Source organism: Neofelis nebulosa, chromosome 16 (assembly GCF_028018385.1).
Source record: "Neofelis nebulosa isolate mNeoNeb1 chromosome 16, mNeoNeb1.pri, whole genome shotgun sequence".
Lineage (NCBI taxonomy): Eukaryota > Metazoa > Chordata > Mammalia > Carnivora > Felidae > Neofelis > Neofelis nebulosa.
In genome coordinates, this window is record NC_080797.1 from 16,664,651 (window position 1) to 16,689,932 (window position 25,282).

Below are 25,282 nucleotides of genomic sequence, written 5' to 3' on the forward strand. Positions count from 1 at the left end.
CCATCTGGCAAGGAGCACACTGCCTGCCGGGTCACAGGCCAGGAGCAAAACGGCCAGATGGACAATTGGGCCCCCCACCTGGAGTTCCCCTTTCAGAAGACGCGGCCTCCGCGCTCCTGAACCCTAATTCCCCTCTTCTGTTTCAAGTTAGCCAACAGTCAGCCGCCCCGCAAAGCCCAGACACCCTGCCTTTGGACCCTGACAAAGGGAGAGCCCGAGGTCCACGTTCTGTCTGTGTCATCCCCCTGTGACCTTGCTGTGTGCCCCTGGGCATGCCGTGTACCCTAGGACTTGTGGCTGATAAATCTGGTCCCTCCGAGTTCCCTGTGGTTTTGCCGAATTCCGCCCCGAGCCACCGGCCGGCGGGGAGGGACCCCTCTGTCTGCTGCCCCGAGGGCCAACTTCTGTTCCCCCAAACTCCGAACCCCTCACGAGGTTGAAGCCTGAAGGCTTCTTGCCCAAGCTGGGGACGGGTTCCTCTGAGCTCTCTCTCTCTCTCGGACAGGCTGCTTCTCGGTGTTGGGGCCCAGGTTCCAGGTCTGCCTAAGCCAGTCTTCGGGAAGAATCCCGTTCCGTCACCGCCACCCCCGCTGCCATTGATGTCTGTCGGGCTCCTCGGCCCCCGCCTTCGGTGTCTTAAGTCCTCGGCTGCCTCTAGCCAGAATCCCTGTCCCCTGGCGTCTCGCGTTGGTCATTCCCACCCACGGACCCCTCGCCGAGCAGGGCTGCAAATGCCCAGCTGCCTCTGCTGCGTTCGGAGTTGTGTCTGGTGCTTTCCTCCATCCCAGTAGCACCGGAGGGTCTGTCTCTCTCAGCTCAGACCAGAGTCGGCTCTGCTCCTCTTGGGCCAGCCAGCCCGAGGCATGTCCGTCAACCGCCGGCTCCCGTGGGGAGTGCCGCGCACCGACCCCTTTCCCCAGGGGTGGGCAGGGGCAGATTGTGCCGCAAAGTGCTCCCACGGGCCTGCCCCGTTTGCAGCCTGGACCGCTTGGAATCCACACACTCCCCTCCGTGCCTGTCGGGGCCTCACCCCCGGGCTTGCTGTCCCAAGAGCCCAAGCTAGAAAAGGCCTCCAGAGTGCCTACCCTTGTGGCGACCTGTGGCAACCTCGAAGGCCAGAGAACCCTCTCTCTCTGGCCACACTGCCCTGGTCACAAAGGAAGAGTCCCCTGCAGGGCCAGCCTGGCGGGCAGGGCTCGGCCCTCCCTTTCTGCCCAGTGCCAGGGCAAGGACGTGCCTGGGCGGGAGGACAAAGCCCGACTGTCCTCCCGTCCCCCTCTGCCAGGAACTCGGCATGAGGACGTGTGTCAGGGCTGGAGCAGAGGGAGGATGTCGGGGCGGGGAGGGCTGACGAGAGCCAGATGGCCGGCCCCTGCTGTCCGCAAGCGTCCCCAGCAGGAGAAAATTGTCCTGCGATTGTGTTTAATGATGGGTCACGTCTGCTGTGAAACCGGGAGGAAGTGCTTCCTGGGGCTGGTGAGCGGGGGATGAGTTTTCTTGGAGTGGTCTGTGACTGTCAGCAAAGGAAGTGAGTGACTGATGTGCCCCGCTGGGGGCCCCAGGGCCGAGGGTCACCACCAGCCGCCCATGGCTCGGCCCCGAGGGCACCTCCCGGTCCGGAAGCTTTGCCCGCTGCCCTGGTCGTTTCCAGAGGGCCTGCCGCTCCCGCTGCAACGTGGACAGTGGGTCCGTGTCAAAAGTGCCGCCTGGAAAGTGGGTCCTCCTCTGTCTTCTTTGCTCAGGTGGGACCCACCGGGAAACTCCACGGCCCTCACGGGTCTCTCCCTCGCATCAGGCACAGCACCCACCCTGGAGCCCTAGGGCTGTGGTTCGAGGGCGACAGGAGGTCTCCCTGAGTCCCTGCACGTCCACGATTTCAGCAGGAGACATTCGATCCTTTGTGTCTCACGGACACACAGACCCCGGGGAAGCACAATTGCAGTAGAAGTGGGACCACCTAAACCTGCATCTAGGGTTTCAAACAAGGGATGGGGCTTCGAGGAAAGAAGGGCTCCACCGTGTTTCCAACACATCTGAGGGAACACCAGGTTGGATGAGGTTAAACAGACCTCCTAGGAGCAGGACTTCTCAGGGCCTTTGTTCCTTTGGTAATATTTACAGAAGGCCTGCGGTGGCCCAGGCACAGTGCCCGGTGCAGTGCTCATCCAGAGGGCTGGGCACTGGGAACTTTCTGGATGGATGGATTTGATGGCTCTGGGCACCTCACATGAGTTCATTCCCCGGCAGTCAGCAATGTAAACATCTGTTCATGTGTTTGTTGGTCACGTGTATGTCTTTCTTGGAGAAAAGTCTACCTTTGCCCATTTCTTTTTAAGTTTTTTATTTAAATTTTTTTATTCATTTATTCATTTTTGAGAGATAGAGTTCAAGTGGGGGAGGGGCAGAGACAGAGGGAGACACAGAATCCGAAGCAGGCTCCAGGCTCCCGAGCTGTCAGCCTGGAGCCCAACACGGGGCTCGAACCCACGAACTGTGAGATCATGACCTGAGCCGAAATCAAGAGCCACACGCTTAACCGACCAAGCCACCCAGGTGCCCCTTAAGCTTTTTATTTTGAAGTTTATTTATTTTGAGAGCGAGAGCTGGAGAGAGTGTGTGTAGTTCAAGGGCCGGGGGTGGGGAGAGAGAGAGAGAGAGAGAGAGAGAGAGAGGAAGAGAGAGTGCAGAGCCTGCTTGGGATTCATTCTCTATCAGCTCAGATCTCGACGTGAGGCTCGAACACTTAAACCGTGAGATCATGACCTGAGCCGAAATCAAGAGCCACACGCTCAACTGATTGAGCCACCCAGGTGCCCCCTTTATCCATTTCTAATTATGTTGTTTGCATTTTTATTATTGCGTTATGAGTTCCATATGTATTCTGAATACAAGTCCCTTATCAGATGGAAGATGTGAAAATACTTTCTCCCATTCTGTGGGTTTTTCTCTCTTTGTAGTGTCCTTTGAAGCACAGAAAGTTTTCATTTTGATGATGCCCCATTTATCCATTATTTTCTTTAATCTCATGCTTTCGGTGTCCATGGAAGAAACCGTCGCTTCCTGCAGGGTTGTGGAAATCAACTCCTCTGCTTTATTCTAAGGTTGTGACTCTTACATTTAGGTCTTTGATCCATTGTTAGTCAATTTTTGTAGGTGGTGTGAGGTAGGGATCTGACTCCTTTCCTGTGCATGTGGGCTGGACTCGTTCCAGTGCCGTTTGTTGGAAAGGTTACTGCTTCCCCTGCTGGACTCTCCTGGCATCCCTAACACCCAACTGCCCATAAAAGACTTCTAGGGTCTCCGTTCTGTTGCATGCATCTGGATGTCCGCTGGATGCTCTCAGTCTTGATTACTGTAGCTCTTGTAGGCAGTGTTGAGCTTGGGAAGTGCATGTCCTCCAACTTTGTTCTTTTTTCTTTTTCTTTTTTGTTTATTTTTGAGAGAGAGACAGAGTGTGAACAGGGGAGAGGCAGAGAGAGAGGGAGACACAGAATCCAAAGCAGGCTCCAGGCTCTGAGCTGTCAGCGCAGAGCCTGATGTGGGGCTCAAACCCACAAATTGTGAGATCATGACCTGAGCCGGACTCAGTTGCTTAACTGACTGAGCCACCCAGGCGCCCCAACTTTGTTCTTTTTCAAGATTGTCTTGGTTCTTCTTGGCCCCTCACATTTCCCTGGCATAGGGTGAACCAGCTTTCCCATTTATGCAAGAAAGGTAGCTGGGATTTGGATAGGAATTGTGTTGAATCTAGATCAATTATAGATCAATTTGAGAATTGTCATCTTAACAAGACTGTCTTCTGAACCATCAACACAGGATGCCTTTCATCCACCTAAGTCTTTTTAATTTCTCCCAGTGATGTTTTCTTGTCTGTTTTCAGCATATACGTCTTGCACTTCCTTATAAAATCTAGTCCTAAGTATTTCATTCTTTCTGATGCTCTTGGAAATGAAATTGTAAGCAGAATTGATGTTATTGTAAATGGAAATTGTTTTTTGAACTTGATTATCGGGTTGTAGTGAATAGTGTAGTGGGATGTCAGGATGCATGTTGTGATGTCTATGCGCCTCCAAAGGGAAAACAAAAAGATGTATAATAACCAAAGTAATGAGAGGGGGGACAAAATAATAAAAACTATTTAATTCAGGGGCGCCTGGGTGGCTCAGTTGGTTGAGCATCCGACTTCAACTCAGGTCATGATCTCACAGTTCGTGAGTTTGAGCCCCACGACAGGCTCTGTGCTGGGAGCCTGGAGCCTGTTTCGGATTCTGTGTCTCCCTCGCTCCCTGCCCCTCCCCCCTCATACTGTCTCTCTTTGTCTCTCAATAAATGAATAAATGTTTGAAAAAAAATGAAAGAATCCAGAAGGTGGCAAGACAGGAGAAGAAAGGCATTCTGGAAGAGGCAGAATAAATACCAAGCACTAAGTAAGACAATAAACCTAAATCCCAATATAGTAGGGGTTACAGGAACTGGAAATAGACCGAATGTTCCAGTTCAAAGGCAGAGATGGCTCAACTGAGTTTAAAAAATATTACAGTCCTCGAGCCTCCCCACGGTGGTGGGCGATGGAGGTTTGGCCATTTGTTGCACCACTGCTGGTCCCTCAGGTCCCCAGGGAGAAAGTTCTAGAAGTCCCAGGTGCTGAGGAGACCTGCAGAAGTTCCGTGGCAGTTGGAGCCCCTCAAGGGAAGGGAGCCATTTCCTTTCTGATCCAGGAAAGCGTCGCTGGCTGGTTCACCCTGCCTCCGCCTGGCACAAGCATTTGCTCAGCTGGTGAGCCTTTAATTGTGTGAGGGGTGCTCGGACCCCCAAGCTCTGTCCTCACTGGGTCTGGGCAGGACATGTAGGTCGCCCACCGCCGCCTCCCTCCCTGCCTTCCCGGGGCCCTCACTCCAGCTGCTCCAGACTGTTCTCTGCCCTGCCTCAGCCCCCAGTCCTGGCTTCTTCCAGTCAAGTCCCAGGGCCCCCGGAAAGCTGGAGCCGCACGGGTCCTAGGTGGTAATAAAACCACAGTGCTCCCCCTGCTCACCTCCCCCCCCCCCCCGCCATCACTCCAGTGAGCCCTGCCCCTGCAGGAAGATCCACGGGGTCGTCTCCTGGATGGGGGTGTGAGCAGCTTCTGAGGGGTCTATGAGGAATCTGTAGTTTGACCCCTTCATGAGCTTGTGGTGGGTGGTGGGGGGCGGCACGGGAAGGCCAAAGAGCTGGGCAAAAGTTGGGGTACACTATGGCCACAGTCGGGGGGTGGTGGAGACCACAATGGACTTGACGCGTCTCCGCACATGGGCTCCACCCCTGCCTCCTTCTGAGCTCCGCCCATGCACTTGGGGTGTGAAGTCTTCCCCGGGACCCTTCAGCCTGACCCTTCTCTGGTCTCGTCTGCCCCCCACCGCCACCCCCATCGGACCACCTGGCTCCGATCGTCTTCTGCCCTCCCTTCTCACCGGCGCCCGTCTCTACCTTTCCCAGCTCTTAGCTCCCTGGTCTCAATTCACACAAGTGCACCCCACTGGTGTGTGGTCCTAGCCCCTGGAGACCGCCCCCCCACCCCTCCCCCGGCCAGCCAGAACAGACAGGGCCCCCCAGTCCCTCCCTCCCCCCAGCCCAGGCACCGCTGAAGAGGGTACGTTCACGAGGAACCTTCCGTCGCTGCCTGGTCAGAACAGAGGTTTCCAGCGGCTCCAGAGACGGGGACGCCAGGTGTCCCGGCAAACAGAGCTGCGTCGGCGTCTCTGCGCGCCAGAGGGACGACCGCGGTCTAAGGAAGCGTCACGATGACCATCGCCCCGGACGTCAGGTTAGAGTATTTAGAGGGAGTTGCTGCCCTCATTCTGAAGTTCAAGCCCGACAAGTGGAACAAGATGGTGGGAGCCGAGGAGAACGTGGCCTTGTTCGCCGAGTTCTTTGAGAAGCCGGACGTGCTGGTTCTGGTTCTGACGCTCAGTCCGGCCGGCATGATCCTACCCTGCCTGGGCTTCCCCGCCTCCCTCAAGTCCAAAGGCGTTTACTTCATCAAGAAGAAACCGGGGAACGTCAAGAAGGATACCTACAAAGACCAGCTCATCTATGGGGACATAAGCCCCACCCCTGTGGAGCACCTGATCGCTGTTGTGGAGGAGGTGGGTGCCCCGGGCGGGCCAGGGGCCAGAGGAAGGACCTCCGGTAGTGGCTGGTCTAGAGCCCTGCCACTCATGGGGTGGCCCACGGGCCACCGGCATCGGCCTCCCTGGGAGCCCATTAGAAATGCAGGAGCCCTGGGGCGCCTGGGTGGCGCCGTCGGTTAAGCGTCCGACTTCAGCCGGGTCACGATCTCGCGGTCCGTGAGTTCGAGCCCCGCGTCGGGCTCTGGGCTGACGGCTCGGAGCCTGGAGCCTGTTTCCGATTCTGTGTCTCCCTCTCTCTCTCTGCCCCTCCCCCGTTCATGCTCTGTCTCTCTCTGTCCCAAAAATAAATAAAAAATGTTGGAAAAAAAAAAAAAAAAAAAAAAAAAGAAATGCAGGAGCCCTGATGCCGAGGCAGACCTGTGTCCTTTTTTTTTTTTTTTTAAATGTTTATTTTTGAGAGAGAGAGAGACGAGCAGGGGAGGCGCAGTGAGGGAGGGAGACGCACAATCCGAAGCAGGCTCCAGCCATCAGCACAGGGCCCGACGCGGGGCGCGAACTCATGAACTGGGAGATCGTGACCTGAGCCGGAGTCGGACGCTCAACCGACCGGGCGCCCCGACAGACCTGCATTCTGACCAGACCGAGAGCCCCCGGCCCGGCACCTCGTTGGGACCCCTGGACAGCCACACCAGCCAGAGTCCGAGTGACGTAGCTTTCTGGCCATTGCTCTCCTCACGTGTGAGATGAGGACTCGTGGGACCCAAGTGCCAACTCGGCTCAGGCCAGCGTCCTTCCATCTGGAGGAGAAGCGTGGCGGGCCCGGGGCTGACAGGCGTCCGCGTCAGTCTGCTCCGGCTGCCACGACAGGGTACCACGGGCCTGGGGGCTGGAAGCCCGAGATCCAGGTGTGGGAGGGGTTCCTTCGGGAGCCTCCCTCCTGGTCCTGTAGATGCCATCTCCTCCCCGTGTCCTCACCTGGCCGTCCCTCCGTGTCTGTCAGCGTCCAGCGCTCTCACAAGGACGCCAGGCGCGTTGGATTTGGGCCTCCCACCCGTGTGACCTCATTCTAACTCGATCGCCTCTTGAAAGGCCCATCTCCAAAGACAGCCACACCCCAGGGTGCCGGGGTTGGGGCTTCACGTGAGCCGGGGGGCAGCCCGGCTCTCCCCTCGCGGAGCTGGCTTTGCCGGCGGGCGGCCGTCCTGGGCCCGCACCCCTCTGCCGGCCGTGCCTCCCCCTGGCATCGATTCGGGGTCCCCACTCCTCCTGGGCGCCACCGGGTCGGAGGACACACGTGGGCACACGTCCGGGGCCCTTGCCTTCCAGGTGCTCTGCTCTCTGTTAAACCAAAGCGAAAACTTGAGCGGATGGCCCCGGGTGGTCTCGGAGGACATTGTGAGGCAGGTCCACAAGCTGAAGAACGAGATGTTTGTGATGGGGGGCAAGATCAGAGGGATGACGCTGCTGCCCGTCCCAGAGCACCTGGGGAGTCTGGACGGCACTCTGGAGTCCGTGGAGAGGTAGGCGGCTCGGCCCAGGCCACCGGCCGGGCGCGGGAGTAGCCGACCGGTGACCGGCAGGGTTGGAGCACGGGAGGATGGGGTGCCGGGAGACGGCGCTGAGTCCGAGGTCAAAGGCAGGAGGGCAGTGCGGTGGGGGTGGGGGAGGGGGGACTGGAGCCCCTCCCCCACCACGCACGCGGCACCTATAGGGTGTCCCACAGGATATCCAGATCTAGGACGTGGGCACCGAGGGGCACGCGAGGGGTTTGGGGCAGGCGGATACCACGCGTGTAGATAGAGGCTGTGTCGTCCCAGAGGCCCCGGGAGGCACGAGATGTCCCCCCGCACCTGCCCGACCCCCACGTTCAGCTGGCCGGTGTGTGAGGCTCTCGGAGCCGCTGCGGGGTGACGGCGTGCTCCATTTACTCGCATCGGAGGGTGACCGCTCTTGGGGGGCTCACTGTGCGGGCAGGTCCCCCACACAACCCCCGACACACGCCTGTGCGGCCCCGATCAGGATGGCACGAGGAGCCCACCTTGGACGTGGTCTCATCCTTGTTCAATCTGGGCCTCTCTGAGCTGGGAGGTCTGGGGACTCCCCCCACCCTCCTCCTGCACCCTCGCCCCCCCCCCGTCCTCCTGCACCCTCGCCCCCCCCGTCCTCCTGCACCCTCGCCCCCCCCCGTCCTCCTGCACCCTCGCCCCCCCCGTCCTCCTGCACCCTCGCCCCCCCCCGTCCTCCTGCACCCTCGCCCCCCCCCCGTCCTCCTGCACCCTCGCCCTCCCCCGTCCTCCTGCACCCTCGCCCTCCCCCGTCCTCCTGCACCCTCGCCCCCCCCGTCCTCCTGCACCCTCGCCCCCCCGTCCTCCTGCACCCTCGCCCCCCCCGTCCTCCTGCACCCTCGCCCCCCCCGTCCTCCTGCACCCTCGCCCCCCCCCCGTCCTCCTGCACCCTCGCCCCCCCCCCGTCCTCCTGCACCCTCACCCCCCCCGTCCTCCTGCACCCTCGCCCCCCCCGTCCTCCTGCACCCTCGCCCCCCCCCGTCCTCCTGCACCCTCGCCCCCCCCGTCCTCCTGCACCCTCGCCCCCCCGTCCTCCTGCACCCTCGCCCCCCCCGTCCTCCTGCACCCTGGCCCCCCCCGTCGTCCTGCACCCTGGCCCCCCCCCGTCGTCCTGCACCCTGGCCCCCCCCGTCCTCCTGCACCCTGGCCCCCCCCGTCGTCCTGCACCCTGGCCCCCCCCGTCGTCCTGCACCCTGGCCCCCCCCGTCGTCCTGCACCCTGGCCCCCCCCGTCGTCCTGCACCCTGGCCCCCCCCGTCGTCCTGCACCCTGGCCCCCCCCGTCGTCCTGCACCCTGGCCCCCCCCGTCGTCCTGCACCCTGGCCCCCCCCGTCGTCCTGCACCCTGGCCCCCCCCGTCCTCCTGCACCCTCGCCCCCCCCGTCCTCCTGCACCCTCGCCCCCCCGTCCTCCTGCACCCTCGCCCCCCCGTCCTCCTGCACCCTCGCCCCCCCGTCCTCCTGCAGCACCGTCCCCCTCCCCCTCCCCCTCCCCCCTCCTTCCCCCTCCTCCCTCACCATCCTCCCGCATCTCCTCCTCCTCCTCCTCCTCCTCCTCCTCCTCCTCCTCCTCCTCCTCCATCACCCTCTGGGACGTGAAGCAAGATGCCTGGGGCCTGTTGTCTGAGGGCCACTGGTGGAGGCCGGTGGCAGGGGGGGGGACGATTCCTGCCCAGAAGGGGCAGAGCTGGTAAAACCCGGCACCTGTGGCTGTGAGAGTGTCTTCCCCCACCTTCTGCTCTGCAGGATCCCCCCCTCCCTGGACAACTCGCTGCTGCACGCCATCGAAACCGTCATCATCGACTGGTCCCACCAGATCCGGGACGTGCTGAGCCAAGACTCGGCCCAGGCCCTGCTGGACGGACAGCACCCCCTGCCCCGCGTCGAGTTTGAGTTCTGGGATGCCCGGCTGATGAACCTCAAGTGCATCCATGAGCAGGTGACCGGGCCCGAGCTGCTCGGCAGCCACCGTCTAGCCAGGCGAACTCGTCACCAACGCGGCCCCTCCGTGCGGACCCCCAGGATCCCTGAGGCCCCGTGTGCAACCCTCCGCTCCAGCGGCCGCAGGGTCTAGGGTCTTTGAGTCAGGGTCCTTTGAGTCAGGGTCCTTTGAGTCAGGGTCCTTTGAGTCAGGGTCCTTTGAGTCAGGGTCCTTTGAGTCAGGGTCCTTGTGTTCTTTCTCAGCTGAACAGGCCCAAAGTGAACAAAATAGTCGAGATCCTGGAAAAAGCCAGAAGCTGCTACTGGCCGGCCCTGCAAAGCGTGTACGTGAACGTCACCGAAGGTGAGCCCAGGGAGCGGTGGGTGCCTTCGGCGAGGGGCTGGGGCGCCTCCCCTCCAGCAGCTTCCTTTGGGGAAGGGTGGTGGGTCTCGAGGAGCAGGTGTCGATGAACAGAGAGCCCTTGCTCTCGTCCCGTGCAGGGCTGAAGGAGGCCAATGACATTGTTCTGTATCTGAAGCCTCTGCGGATCCTTCTGGAAGAGATGGAGCAGACCGACTTCGCGGTGGTGTGTCAGCCGGACAGAGGCCACTCTGAGGGGCTGGTCTCGTGTCTTAGGGGGAGGGGATCCCCCACGCCACGGGGCTTCTTGGCTGGGAAGGGATGCGCAGTCCTGGGGAGCGCCTCTTCCTTCCGCTCTGGGGTCCCGTCCTGGAGGCACACCTGCCCGTCTCCCCCCACCGCAGCTCCCCACCGTCATCGCCAAGGTGCTGTTCACGACCGGCTTCATCTGGGCCACCTCTGAGCACGACGACACGCCCTCCCGGATCATCATCATCCTGCAGGAGTTCTGCAACCTGATCATCGAGATGGTAGCCGTGTCCCTCCCTGTCTCGCCGTGTCCCTCCCTGTCTCGCCGTGTCCCTCCCTGTCTCGCCGTGTCCCTCCCTGTCTCGCCGTGTCCCTCCCTGTCTCGCCGTGTCCCTCCCTGTCTCGCCGTGTCCCTCCCTGTCTCGCCGTGTCCCCGATGCTGGCGTTCCCGGGCGGTTACATGCACGCAAAGTGGCTGGCACCGGGGTCTACGGGCCCCGGGCTGAGCTTGGGCCCTCTTGGTGGCCACCCAAGAGTCCTCCCAAGACCTGGCCAGTGCCAGCCCAAGCTGCCCCCCACACCTGGAGGGAGGAGGACAGGAAGGGGACCGAGTCCCAGCACCCCAAGACTCGGCCGGGATTGAGGGGTTTTATGCACCTGCCCCGAGATCCTTCCGGATTCCCTTCCTTCCCTGCTTGTCACCAGCCTGCCTCAGCCAGCCACCAGCCTTTGAGTCTGGGCCACCTGCGGGTGGTGCTTGCGGGCCTGGACCCCGCAGCAGGGGGCAGGGCTGTATTTCTGGGTCCCTGGAGGCCCCTGGTCCCGGGGGACCGGAATCTGTGCAGCAGCCCATACACTGTGGGGCTGCAGGGCCGGGCGAGGCAGGCAGCTGGCCGACCGGTTGGGGCAGGAACATAAGGGATGGTTGACGTGTCCCAAGGGGTAGACCGAGGACCCCGTGCCGGGCTGTTCGTAGCCCACTGAGCGGCCTGTGGGCAGTGCGCCCGGATGTCCCCCCCCGGAGAGCTCGGTCACGACTTGGGAACACCTTCTCTTCGGCCCAGACGCGCAATTTCCTGAGCCCAGACCTGGTGCTGAAGGGCTTGCAGGGCGAAACAGAGGAGGTTCTGAGCGGCATCTCTCTGTCCGTGGGCGTCCTGAAGGAGCTCTACCACACCTACGACTTCTGCTGTGCGAACATGAGGCTTTTCTTTAAGGTACGGCCTGACGTCAGAGCCGGGTCGGGGGGCGACTCCGCGCGAGCTCCACGTGCACACGTGGGAGTGTCTGGGGCAAGCACGGCCTCCCTTCTCTCTCCCCCCTTGAAGGACAAGGAGCCGGTGCCTTGGGAGTTCCCTTCGTCCCTGGTGTTTTCCAGAATGAATGCCTTCTTCCGTCGCATCCAGACCATTGAGGTACAGGTGACACTTGGTTCAGGCTGCCCTTAACCTTGGCAGAGCTGCGCCTCCCGTCCTTACCCCGCCACCATCACACAGCCCCCAGCAGGGAGGATGAGAGTCCCGCCCAAGCATCCGCGTCGTGGGGAAACCGAGTCACGGGTCAGCCGCCTCCGCGCCCGGAGCTGTCGGCCAAGAACAAAAGCGGCCCATTGTGGTTGCTTCTCCACACCCCACACCTTCTGTCCAGGAGCAGGCTGATGACAAATTAAGCAGGCACAGCCAGGGAGCCGGGAGGCCACGGGAGAGGGCTAGCGGGGCTAGGCTAGGGCAGGTGTGGACGGACGCAGGACCCCGCACGAGCACTGTTGGATACATGGAGTGACTGAGCAAATGAACGTTTTTAAAGTTTTTTTTTTTTTAATGTTTTTTTAGTTTTGAGAGAGAGCAAGAGAGAGAGAGCAGGGGAGGGGCAGAGAGAGAGGGAGACACAGAATCCGAAACTGGCTCCAGGCTCCGAGCTGTCCACACAGAGCCCGACGCGGGGCTCGAACCCACGGACCGTGAGATCATGACCTGAGCCGAAGTCGGACGCTTAACCGACTGAGCCACCCAGGCGCCCGTCAGTTTGCTTATTTGTAAAATGGGCTCATAACAGTACCTGTTCTGTCCAGTTGATGGGAGACGGCCCCGGCCTCGGCACCGGCTCAGGGGAGTGATCAGTGCCAGGCCCTAGGTTGGGCTCCCGAGGCTGCGTGAGATCCTCAAGGAGCCTTGGGGATCTGGACTGGGAAACAGCAGCCTCACACGGAAGCAGAGAGGTCCCGTGAACGGACCGGGTGTGATTACATGCCAAGGTCAAGAGCGAGTGGGGGTTCCGGAAAGGGAGACCCCCGCCAGAGGCCAGAATAGTTGCAAAAGCCTCCAGGAGGAGACAGGGCCGCACCTCAGAGGCGGTAGGATTTACATGCAGGCCTCTGTCCCGGCATCCTGGGTGTGAGGGCATCCTTTCAGACCCCCGTCAGGGACGGGCTCGAAGTTGGGGATGGGCTTCCGGGAGGCAGAGGATTGGAAGCTGAGTCAGGACATCAGAAAGTACGCCTTTCCAACTGCCTCCCCCCACAGCTGAGGAAATGGGGGTCCCAGTAAAGCGTGATCTATGTAGAGGTGCCTTTTGGGCGGTGTGGGGTCCGGACAAGAAGAGCCCAACCTCCTCACGGCTCGGAGGTGACTCTCAGAGTGTTCCGGAAAGCACTTTACAGAACAGAAATGAACAGAGGGCCCCCCACTGCCCTGAGGCCCCCAGGGTTCTTGCCCCCTGGCTCCTTCCTGCTGGATAAGTGGCTCATCCGTTGCGTTTAGTTACGGAGATTACTGGGTGGGGTGTTTTTTTTTCCCCCCTCCCCCAGGATCTTTATAAAACAGCCATCGAGTTTCTGAAGTTGGAGAAAATCGAGCTCGGGGGAGTGAGAGGGAACATCCTTGGAAGCATGGTCACCCAGATTTACGATGAGGTCTTTGAGCTGGTGAAGGTCTTCGCCGAGTGCAAATATGACCCCTTGGACCCCGGAGATTCGGTAAGTCGGGGGCCTCGGCCGGATCCATGACAGACGCCCTGGGTGTGGGAGGCACAGGGAGGGGGTGTGTTAGACGGTCACGTTCTGAAGACGTGCTCACGACAATTTGCGCACTCAGACGGAGCCCCGAATCCTGCCAGCGGGCTCAGGGTCGGGGTCAGAGCGAGTATTCCCCCGCTTTGCATGCCGACTTACCAGGTTGGTGTTCTGATTCAATTGCAGAGTTTTGACGACGATTATGCCGGTTTTGAGACCAAAATTCAAGATCTGGATAGGCGGCTGGCCACCCTCTTCTGCCAGGGCTTTGATGACTGCAGTTCCATTGAGTCATGTGCAAAGGTAGGCGTGGGCAGGGGCCTGCCGGCCGCGGTGTGTCCCAGCAACACCCGGGGAGGGGGGGCGACACCGGGAGCCACCTTGGGGTGACCATCTGGAGAGGAGGGGCTGGCCCAGCCGGGGGCCTCGCTCAGCGTCTCAGAGCTCCTTGGGTGACTCCTGTTGGGTTTTGTCGCCATAGAGTAAGGAAGGAAAGGGAGTAAGGAGCAGGTGACAGTTTGTCCATTTACTGATAGTCACTAAGTGAAGGTGTCCCTTTGTTCTCACTCGATTCGACCCTCCCCCTGCTCAAAAGGACCAAACGTTAGAGTTGCTGTAAAAATAAAACATGCACTTTTTGACCCGCTGAGCTGAATTCACGCCCTCTTCGACATCCGAGGCTCCACGAGCGGCCCCGGCATCATTAACAGGGACCCGCTGCTGCCCTGTTGGTACCTGTCTGCCTTCCGTGTACTTTTCTACGATTTCCAGGTGGCGAGCGTTACGTGTTTTTAGCACTTCTGTGCTTAGAAAAAAGGCAAGATGCTATGGAAAAAGAATGTCAAAAAATAGACGGCAGAAAGGCGCTAACCCCCCTGGACAATATCTGTTCAAAAGGGAAGCACGGGGGCGCCTGAGCGGCTCAGTCGGTTGAGCGTCCGACGCTTGATTTCGGCTCGGGTCTTGATGGCAGGGTCGTGGGATCGAGCCCTGTGTCGGGGTCTGTACTGAGCCTGGAGCCTGCTTGGGATTCTCTCACCCGCCCCCTCATCGTCTCTATGTCTCTCTCTCTCTCTCTGCTCCTCTCTCCCCCACTCATGCTCTCTGTCTCTCTAGACTTGCCTACTCTCGCCTGGCAGGTTAAAAATTTTTTGAACGAAGCCGCCAACATGTAAAAGTTGAGAAGGTTCACGTGAAAGTCCAGACTTTCACCTTCTCTTGGAAAAGGCAATCTGGCCACGCTGGCCTCTACACAGCCCCTTGTAGTAACAAGTGGCTGAAGGGAACAACTGTTCCTCCCTGTGGACAGAACGTGGTGTCCAGTTGGCCCCAGCCCCCACCACTCCTTCCCGCCCTCGCTCACCCCTCTTTGTGCATTTCCGTGGCCTGCCTGGTCCCAACAAAATGATTGAGGGGGGACTCTGCCGATGCCACGGCCCCTCTGGAGAACGGGCATCGAGCATTCAGATGAGTAAATATACGTATGTACTTGGGGAGGTTTTTTATTTCTGCTTGGTTTTCCACGTGTTTCTCGACGCGGACACTCTGCGGGTCAGACCTCCTGCTTCCCCTGCTGTGCAGGCTCTAGGCTGCTGCAGGAAGTTCAGTGCCCACAGGGGACGCCCAGTAGTCATTCTAGGATCTTCGGTCCCACGTGCTCGGCTGAACTTGTTACCCACGTTAGCCATCTCCTTGTGCCAGCTCGGAAAAGTCCAGAAGCCTGCGCAGGGTCACGCTGTTAGCCAGCCAGCGGCAGAGCCGGGACCCCAAACCAGCCCGAGCGTGGCCAGACAGGAGGACAGTCGGGGTGGCCCAGGTAGCTCAGGGTGCTGACCATCTTCCTGGATCCTGGACCTCCCCAGCGGAAATGGCCAGGATGTGCCTTTGCCTTCGCCTTCTAGACCTTGTTTTTGCAAATGCAAGGGAATCGGATCTGCAAATGGAATGAGCAAGTTAGTCTTAGATTCAGTCGGTGCTCCAAGCAGAATATCCGTGAATGCAAATTAGCACAGCAGTGGAGGTGCTGTTCCTGTCTCTGGAACATTCTTCCCCCTAGGTAGCTGCCTCAGGCCAGCACGAGGCCTCCAGGACTTCCCTGCAGACCCGCAGGCCCTCCCTGGTGTCTTGTATTGTGTGTGGGTCTCTGTGCGTTCATTGTCCTCCGGGCTCGAATATCACCTCCCCGAAGGCAGGCGCTTGATATGGGTACACTCGGAACCCAGCCAGCCGGGCACGACAGCAGGTGCTTTTGGGCTCTCGTCGCCCAGGGAACTGGCTCCGGCCGAGGGAACGGAGTGGTACTGGGGTCCCAAAGCTCCAAGGGTCCCGAACACAGGTTTCCAGCCAGTCCTGTAACCTGGAAACAGGAGTCTCCCGCCGCACCCCGTGATGGGGTCTCCCAAGCTGGAGGGCAGCGCAGGAGCCGGGCGGGCCGTGTGTCTCCCCTCCTGCAAGGGCAGAGCTGAGAGACGCGTGCACCTGTGCCCTTGGGGCTCAGGGGCTGGGGCTTTGTGCTGTTCAGTCCAAGGGCCTCAGGGAGCTGGGCTGTTGCGGCCAAACCAACAAGGTCGTCCCCTTCGTGATCGGGAGCCTGCGGTCAGCGCCACGCTGCAAGGGGCAGTGTGTCCGGGAGGAAGCCCCCTCCCCCCCAGGCACTCGAGGGGGTGGCGGAGGGAGGGGGCCACGAGCCAGAGCACAGAGATCGTGAACAGGGCACTCTTCTGCCCGGGCCTTTCTCGTCCCCTCTCCTTTCATGGACTTAATCTGGGTTCTGCACGCAAAAAGGAAAGGTTCTCTCCGAAATTTTAACTTTGTGCTCGTGCTAGATTAAAAAGAAAAAGAGAGGGGTGCCTGGGTTGCTCGGTTGGCTAAAGGTCTGACTTAACATCTAGGCTCAGGTCCTGATCTCTCGCTTCGTAGGTTCAGACCTCCCCACAGGCTCTGTGCTGACGGCTCAGAGCCTGCAGCCTCCTTCGGGTTGTGTCTCCCTCTCTCTCTGCCCCTCCCCTGCTCATTCTCTCTCTCTCTCAAAAATAAACATTAAAAAAAGGAAAAGGAGGGAGAAAACGGTGCCTGTAAACCGTCTCCACATCTACCTGCCTTTCCCTCCACACCTGGGAGCATTTCCTCTCCAGCTTGACAACCCTGAGCCCTAATTAGGACGGGCCCCCAGGGCTCCCTCCGTCCCAGCCCGTGGATTCCCTGCAAGTCCCCAAGCCGCCCTGATGCCATCTCTCACACACAGCCAGGAAAGTTCTAGAGCAATTTTCCGCATGATCTCCTGGCAGAAAATAAGATTAGCTTCCTGCCCAGAAGCCAAAACCATGTGAACGCGAAGCGGGGGTGGTGGGAGGGGAACCGGACAGACAAACCGTCAGGAGGGTCGTGAACCAACAAGAGGAACCTGTGTCTTCCAGGGGACACTTGTCACTTTTGTGAGAACTTGCGACAATGGTGACCCCCGGTGGCAGCCCCCCCACCCCGCGGGGAGCTGTGCTTGGAGCCTTACTTTCTCCCAGCGATCCAGCTACTCTGTCTGGCTTTCCGGGGGCCTGAAGATCTCTCCTTTTTCTGCAGCCGGGTCTCACTGTTGCCCAGAAAGGCCATTTTGGGGACATTGTCATATTTTTCACACCAAAAACTGGGGCGAATCTGAGACTTGGGCCCAGTGCCCCCAGACCCCAAGAGGCTTGGACCTTGTGACCTGAGCACCTTTGATCTCCGTTTGCCTCAAGGGCCACTCTCATTGGCCCCAGTCTGGGTCTGGGATGACCTCAGGCCAGCTGAGGAGCTTCCAGAACTTTCTCTGGGTTCTAGGAAGGGCTCCCCCTTCAGGCCCAGCCCAGGGCCCTAGGCTTTGCTGTGCCTTGACCGTGAGCTGTGACCTTTTAGGAAAATTCTCCATCTGATTCCAGCCAGCACCCTACCCCAAACATCCAGATAAAATATCTTGCTCTCTTCTACTAAGCGTTTTATTTTCTAAAACAATTCCTAATGTTGAGCATACGTAGACCGTGAGGGCGATGAGCCAGCTACTTGCAGAGGTGCTCGGGCATGGTTACTGTTTTCAGAAATGTGCTGTGTTGCCTCCCAGATTAAGTTGGGCCAATGGCATCCAGCAGACAGGTCTGCAGGCCTAGCTTTCCTCTCAGGGTAAAGGACACATTACAGGGGATGCGGTAACCTGGGCTCAAACCCCCCAGCGTCACAGCCGACTCCACGTTCCAAACCTCCCTCTGTGACTTCCTCAAATCCTTGGGGGCGACGTTCTCAATCAGTGCTCCCCATCCCCCCGGCATCTCTGCTCACTGCCTGGGCCCCCGTCCCCACCTCCGCCCCCACCCTGGCCAGCCTGACTTCTCTCGGGCCTCGAATGTTACCAGACCTCAGACCTAGTTTGTAGCGTTGGCTTCCAGCCAAGCATTTTGGGACCCTGCGTGCGTCACCCTGCGAATCACGGAGGCATGGCATTTAACCAGCTGCTCCGCAGAGGAAGATTCTGTGTCCTCGCCCCGTTGGGCCAACAGCCACGCGGCGGGGGCGGTGCCGGGGAGGGGGCCGCCGGCGGGGACCCCGGCGAAGGCGCGTCTCTCCTCGCTCCCCAGCTCCTGTACATGTGTGGGGGCCTCCTGGAGCGGCCTCTGATTCTTGCTGAGGTGGTGCCCAGGTACTCGGTCATGCTGGAGCTGTTTGACGCTGAGCTGGACAACACCAAGACCTTGTACGACGCCCAGCTCGCAGCCTCCGCAGACGGGAACATCCCCCCGCTCCACAAAAACATGCCCCCCGTGGCCAGGCAGCTGAAGTGGAGCCTGGAGCTGCAGGAGAGGTTGGAGGCGCCCATGAGGGATCTGAAGCACATAGACCACCCGTGAGTCACGGCCCCGGGGGGGGGGGGGCAGCACGCCTCCGTGGCTGCAGGGGAGGGAAGGGTCCATCCTAACTCCCGAGGCCGTCCCACCCTTCACGTTGGCCAAGCCTTTCCTTCCCAGAGCACGATCCCGGAAGAGACCCCACTCCCGTCCCCCCTCCTCCAGCGGGAGCCTGCTCGGCCAGCACGGCCCTAAGGATCTGGCTTGCCCCCGCCCCGACGGTCAGCCTGAGGGAGAGTGACGAAACCGTCCAAGTGAGGACGAGCAGTGGCTGGTCGGAGCTTGTCACGGCAGGACGCGGCCACTGTCGCTGCGTCCGGCGGAGATGCGGACGCCGGCGGGGGAGGGGAGAACAGAGAGAAGGTTTCAGCTGTGCCCTGGCTGGAGGCCGCCCCGGGCCTGGGGGCTGGAGGGGTCGCCTCTGCGATTGGTTTGGGGGGCGTCTCCGGCTTTCTCCAATCGGTCCTGAGTTGGACGGGAAGCTGGCAGTCCTCAACCAAGTCCTGGCCGTTTGGGGCCAGTTGTTACCGGGGCGGGGGTTGACATCCTGGACCCGTTGCTGCTGTCACGGGCGGTTGTCTGTCTGTCCGTTCAGTCTCCCGGCCCAGAGGAAAGGGAAAGCCGGCTGCTTCAGCACCCCCAGATCTGGGAGCCGCACTGAGGGCGCGGAAGAGACCCTAAAGGAGGCGGGCACCTCACCAGCCCGTCACCCCATCACCCCGTCACCCCATCACCCCATCACCCCGTCACCCCATCACCCCATCTGACCGATTCCAGGGTCATGTCTAGCACGGAGGCCAAGCTGATCTACCAGAAGTATGACGAGATGATGGAGCTGCTAAGAAGCTACCGCGAGAGGATCTACCGGCAGTGGGTGGCCGGCGTGGACCAGGATTGCCACTTCAACCTGGGGCAGCCCCTGATACGGCGGGACCCCGTCAGCAACCTCATCCGAGTCAACTTCAGCAAAGCGGTGCGTGCCGTCCTGCCGCCGTGTCCCGAGGGCGTCCGCGTCAAGGGTTCCACTGGGACCAGGGCCCCCCCTACGGATGGCGGGTGGGAGAAGCCCAAAGAACGGACCCGTGGCGTATTTAGCTGGAACTTTACCGCGTGAGCGGTAAAGCGTGTCCGCGACGTGTCTGAGGTATGAGACCAAACAGCAGCTTCGGTGACGATAGTCCTTCGAAGCTTGGCTGCCTCTCCTGTGGCCTCAAGAGGCAACGTCAATCTGAGAATCGACAGGAACACAGAGAGAAAGGTCCTTGCGGGGTCTGAGCAGATGGGCCCTCTGGTTAAGTCAGGCAGGGTGGAGAGGATTCACGAGTGGGCTGTGGGGCGTGCATCCCCGGGCTCAAACCCGGGTAGCTGTGAGCCAAGTGCCAAAGACCGAGGAGTGGGGTGGCCCGGGTTCCTGCCACAACGTACCTGCCACGCCTTAGATCCCGGCAGCAATACCGTGGAGGCAGATCTGAGGTTTCCTCTGAAACCTTCTCTTCCACTAAAATGTGCTTTTTTTTTTTTTTTTTAACTTCACAAGTGTTTACTGAGCACCTACTTTGTGTAGGTGCTTGGAGTAAATGAATGAACGAAGCAGACAAAAATCTCTGTCCTCCTGGAGCATACCTTTCACTGGAGGACGGGGGCGGGAAGGAAAGAGAGAGCTGGGGGAAGGAGGCGGAGGAGGGGCAGGAGGAAATATAAGTTGGCGTAACAAAAGCAGCAAGGTATGGGATACTGAGGAGGTAGGGACGGGTGCCTCCGAGAACCTGGAGGACTGGGGGGCAGGTTGAAGTTTGGATGTCGGCAGAGACTTGCGGGAGGTCAGGGAGTTAGCGGATTCGAGGAGAAGCCTTTGAGGAGGGCAAACGGCTAAGGCGAGGACCACACGGGTGTGTTCGAGGGGCAGCGGGGAGGCCAGTGGGGTCTGGGGTCAGGGTGGAGTGAGCAGAGGGCTGGGGAGGGGAGCAGAAGAGGAGGTGAAGGGAGGGGTGGAGGAGGGCGGGGGACAGGGCACTGAGAGCCTCCAGGACCAGCAGAGGGACTTGGGTTTTCGTTCTGAGTGACGTGGCTGCCGTGGCGGGTTTTCGAGGACAGACGTGCCCCGATGTGGTTTGTATATTTCGGGGATCCCTCTAGGTGCCATGTGTGAAAAGACAGGGGGCAGGGACAGGCGCAGGGGCAGGAAGCCCAGCTAGGAGGAGCCTTTTGCCATAATCCGGGAGAGAGACCATGAGACGGTGGTGGCCCAGATCAGCGTGTCAGCGACGAAGGTGTGAGGGGCAAATGGCTTTTGGCCGTAGAGCCCGTGGGGCTCGGACGGGTTGGAAATAGAGTCTTTGACGACGACAGCCTGAGCCCCAGCCACTCCAGGCTGGCCCACTGGAAGGGCGGAACTGTCATCAGCTGGAGGCGGTGAGCAAAGAGGCTGAGGGGAAGACAGACTGTTCTGGCCACGTTGGGCTTGAGATGTCGTCTGGACGCGTGGATGGAGACGCTGCGTGGGTGGGTGGATACGGGAGTCCGAGGGTCGGGAGAGCGGTCTGGCTTGGGGATACAAACGCGTGTGTGGAACCTCTAAGGTGTCAAAGCACCGCCTGATGGCGGTGACTGGGAGAGCCTGGAGTCCTGGATGCCAACGGGAGACCGTGCGCCCAGGACGGGGAGTGACCTGGGAGCGCCCTTCATCTGCGCTGCTGAGGGCCGTACCGTTGGGGTCGCGCCCTGACCTTTTCTGTGATCTCCATTGGCCCTAGTTGGTGGCAGTGCTGAGAGAGGTCAAGTACCTGGGTTTCCAGCAGCAAAAAGGGATCCCAAGCAGTGCCGAGGATCTGTTCTCACAGCATGAGACCTTCCGGAAGTTTGTGGGCAACTTGGAGCTCATCGTTGGCTGGTACAACGAGGTGAGCTGGTGTAGTTTGGTTTTATTTGCCGAGTTTCGGGTTTTGTTTAGGACAAACAAAGGGGTAGGGTCTCCAAGCGCAGTAGAGGAGGTGAGGACCCCCTCTCGTTACAACGTGGCTCGAGCCACTCCGCCATCAACCCAAACAGCGGCGGCAAAATGGCGACGGAACAGCCAGTGATGGAAACCTTGCTTCCACTGGACGTTGGCCTCCGTCCCACGATTGCTTAGAGGTGCCGTACTCTCCTAAACGTAGTTTGCCCTTGGGGAATCTCAAAGCCATTCCGTTACTCCCAGTGGGGTGTGGCGGGGTGGGCGTCTCCTGGAATCCAGCCGGGTTTACAAATTTCCCAGTGACCCTGTGACCCAGGAGGTGGAGGGCGGGAGCTGGCCTCGAGGTAGGCTGGACCGGGACCTGGGAGGGGACAGGTCCACCTGTGCTCTGTGGAACAAGAGGTCCTCTTCCGCCAGATCTGGGGACGTCACACAGGTGGTCGTGCAGAGGCTGGTTCCGAATCAGGGCTCCCGGTGACTGACTGGCCCCGGGGGCCGGGGCCTCTGGCTCTGGGGCTGTTTGTTCCACGCACCTCCTTCCTGGCACGAGAGCCCCTGGAAGCTGAATCCAAGATCGGAAGGGGACGCGGGGAGGCGTGGACTCGGGCCGCCGTGGGCCGTGGCGGGCACCCCTTTCCGCCCAGACCCCGGAAGACGCTGCCGCTGGTGCCACATGACCTTCGCTCCTGCCCAGGCTGCGGCGGACGAGGCTGCACGTGGGCTCTGCGTGAGCCTCCTGGGGTGGCCGCCACAGGCCGCCACAGACGCAGTGGCTTCCGACAGCACACGTCTACTCTCTTCCGGCTCTGAGGTCAGAAGTCCAAGATCCGCTTCTTTCTGCTGAAATCAGAGTCAGACGGGCCGCTTCCTGGCGGGCTAAGCCGCCTCCTCGCCTGCCTCCTCGAGGCCACCGCCTTCCGCGTCCCTCTGCTGTCAGACGACACCCCTCCGGCCTCTGCCTCCTTTGTTACGTCCCTTCTTCCCCTCCGACCTTCTCGCCTCCCTCTTACGAGGACCTTGTGATTGCGTTGGGCCCGCCTGCCCGGAAAATTCTGGACCACCTACCGGTGCCGAGGTCTCTAAGTGAATCTCATCCGCAAATTCTCTTTTGCCGGGTAAGGTGGGACGGTCGCAGATCCCAGGGACTAGGACGCCGACGTCCTTGGAGAACCATTTGGCCCACCGCACCCGCCTGATCCACGGGGCCACCAAGATTCCCTCTCCTTGGAGCCCTGGGAATTTGGAATTGGCTGCCAGCCTCCTTCACGTGGGAGTCACAAAGAGACGGAGGACAGAAGCACAGGCTGTGGAAGGAAGGGAACAGGCAGCTCAGCCCGTGGCCAGAGAGGCCCCGAGAGTCCAAGGAGGTGCCTGAACGTGGACTTTGCTGGTCCCATCCCCTTGGGTCCCCCAGATGCGTCCACGTCTGTGGATTTCCTGTTGGTAACCTTACTCGTTCTGCCCTCTCGTGAGACTCGAGCCACCGATGGCAGGTTCACGGTTCTCGCAGCGAGCTTGCCCCCGACGAGAAGCACTGTCTGGGGCCTGGAAGGTTTTCATTTTTGTTCTTGTGCTTTGTGCCTCAGATCCGCCCAAGAGATGCCTCTGTTCATGGGTTCCTGAGCCGAGGGCCCCTTTCTTAGAGCCGCGGGGCCGTGCCTCTGTTGCCTTCCCTCGCCTGTCTTGCAGGAGTCCTGTACCGAATGCCCGGGTCCATCCCGCACGGGCAGGGGAATGCTTGCACCTGCTGTCCGTCCCCTCCCCAGCAACCTCCCTAAGTTCCATGTGAGCTGGTATTCACTGGAGCACGGCACGCCCTGCACCTCCCTCCTAGGACCTAAGAAAATGGCAGCAGTAATGCTGAGTCCGAAGGGTGTTTCTGGAATAGCAGATCGTGCTTAGCCAACCTCTCCTGTAGGGGATGGTGGCCAGATCACACCGTGTGCTGGACCGAGCCCAGCAATCTGGTGCCAGCCAAGAGAAGAGTCGGAGTATCCAAAGATTAAGAGAGAGGCCTTGGGGAGACCCGGGAAGCCCCCCCGCTCCTGGTGGAGGGGACCCCCTTCGTGACCATGCTGGCAAAGCCAAGCGCGAAGTGAAGCGGGCCGGCTCAGGCCGTCACGTCGATTTGTCAGAAATACCACCGCCACCCCGGACACACCCAGCAGAGAATCAACCACGGGCCTGCTCCTCACTCCATTCCCCGGGGTCGCGCGTGACGGTGGTAACGTCACTGAAGACGTGGTCAGTGGAAACTGAAGGAAGCTCGTTTTCACTAATCGCGTTTCTCAAAATTGTAAGTGGCTCGCTTATGTGCGCCGTCCCATATCAGGCTCTGTGCTGACAGCGTGGAACCTTCTGGGGATTCTCTCTCTCCCCTTCTCTCTGCCCTTCCCCTGCTCGCTCGCTCGCTCGCTCTCTCTCAAAATAAATAAATAAATAAATGTAAAAAAAAGAGCCCGTCTTTGACTTCTGTATTTCCACACGAAACCCAGCCACACCCACTGCTCTCCAACTCAAGAAGCCAGGAGCACGTTCACTCTGGCTACGGATGCAGTCTGTCCCTCTTCCGTCCCTCTTCCGTCCCTCTGCTGATACAAACGTTGGGTTAGGGTGAGGAGGCCTGGAGCTACAGACGCTCACTGCTGACGCAGATTCCCCTCTTTAGAGACATGCCGGGCCCTTCTCGTCCTTCTCGTGCTTTCTGTTGGCAAGAGACCGCTGGCCTGCAGACGGCTCATGTCTGTTAGTGTCCGAGCCAGAGAGGGGCACGCGGTGCTTTAAGGAGTCTGCTGGGGTATCCGAGAGACCACCCGAGTGTGTTTTTTTTCCCCAGGTCACACTTCTGAGGACAGCACCCTAAAGGCGTGGGTTTATAACATAGGCTCTTAAAAAATACACAGGACGGACGTATCCTTACGTGGATCTCATCGCCGTGAGCTCTGTTTACTCTGGCAGTTACGACAGACATAGTGGCTACTTTTCTGGGCGGTTACGATGGAAAATAGGCAATAAACGAACGGCCTTCCTGAGGCCCTGAGTGTCCACATGCGTCGTGGACGGGACGCGCAGCCTGAGGCGGCCCCGGCCAGGCTGGCCTTGGATTCGGAGCCCGGGACATACCTCCCGTCTCTGCCCGTGACGCAGTCATCAGGAACTCAGCACCTTTCCCAGCTGGAGAAGTTCTGTGTGAAGGGTTCCCCTCTGAACTCTAGTCACAGGACTTAGTGACTAAACACACCACAGAGGCGTGCTATGAAACGATCTCACTTGGGATATGTTCTCAAAGCAGCAGCACGGGTAATTGGGAGGGGACCACGGCGCGTTATAGTCATTTCGTATCTAAACTCTGATGAGTGGAATCGGTACCTTCTCGTTCACTCACTTTGTAATTCCACAGATGGAATTCTCTTCTTTTCGTCCTGTTTCTATCGGTGATAGGTTTGTAAGCTTTACTTCTCTGGCCTCACCCACCTGCTTAGAGAGTGAACCACATGAAAACACCTGAGGGCAGAGGTCAGCAGAAAGGGGTGGCGGGGGGGGGGGGGCACGTAAAAGGACCAAATAAATGTATGTGAGGGATTATTCTGAAAGGCAAGAGTGGTCAGCGTTTAATGTACGATTTTAACTCTGTTTTGCATCCCTCACTTTATAAAGTACAAGTGTCCTTGAAAAGTTATATAAAATAAAAATGTTGCTAGGTAAAAGGACATTCCAAGACTCCAATGGTGCTTGTCATTTAAAGGAATAATTTAGGGGCGCCTGGGTGGCGCAGTCGGTTGGGCGTCCTACTTCGGCCAGGTCACGATCTCGCGGCCCGTGGGTTCGAGCCCCGCGTCGGGCTCTGGGCTGATGGCTCGGAGCCTGGAGCCTGTTTCCGATTCTGTGTCTCCCTCTCTCTCTGACCCTCCCCCGTTCATGCTCTGTCTCTCTCTGTCCCAAAAATAAATTAAAAACGTTGAAAAAAAATTCTAAAAAAAAAAAATAAAGGAATAATTTACCGGGGCGACTGGGTGGCTCAGTTGGTTGAGCGTCCAACTTCAGTTCAGGTCATGATCTCACGGCTCGTGGGTTCGAGCCCTGTGTCGGGCTCTGTGCTGATGGCTCAGAGCCTGGAGCCTGCTTCCAATTCTGTCTCCCTCCCTCTCTGTCTCTCCCCTGCTCACGCTCGCACTCTCTCTCTCTCTCTCTCTCTCTCTCTCTCTCAAAATCAATAAACATTAAATTTTTTAAAAAGTTAAAAAATAAA

General features: G+C 59.5%; 1 protein-coding gene across 1 annotated transcript in view; it reads left to right on the top strand.

Moving 5' to 3' along the window:
* Positions 1–5,653: 5,653 nt before the first annotated feature.
* Positions 5,654–25,282, top strand: part of DNAH17 (dynein axonemal heavy chain 17) — a 103,275-nt gene continuing 83,646 nt past the window's right edge. Inside the window, exons 1-13 of the mRNA XM_058704186.1 lie at positions 5,654–6,122; positions 7,434–7,627; positions 9,416–9,608; positions 9,854–9,953; positions 10,091–10,176; positions 10,355–10,480; positions 11,264–11,416; positions 11,528–11,614; positions 13,006–13,173; positions 13,396–13,512; positions 17,814–18,079; positions 18,858–19,053; positions 20,834–20,980. Coding sequence (XP_058560169.1) covers positions 5,778–6,122; positions 7,434–7,627; positions 9,416–9,608; positions 9,854–9,953; positions 10,091–10,176; positions 10,355–10,480; positions 11,264–11,416; positions 11,528–11,614; positions 13,006–13,173; positions 13,396–13,512; positions 17,814–18,079; positions 18,858–19,053; positions 20,834–20,980 — 2,178 coding nt within the window. The 5' untranslated portion in view covers positions 5,654–5,777. The remainder of the gene's footprint in view (positions 6,123–7,433; positions 7,628–9,415; positions 9,609–9,853; positions 9,954–10,090; positions 10,177–10,354; positions 10,481–11,263; positions 11,417–11,527; positions 11,615–13,005; positions 13,174–13,395; positions 13,513–17,813; positions 18,080–18,857; positions 19,054–20,833; positions 20,981–25,282) is intronic.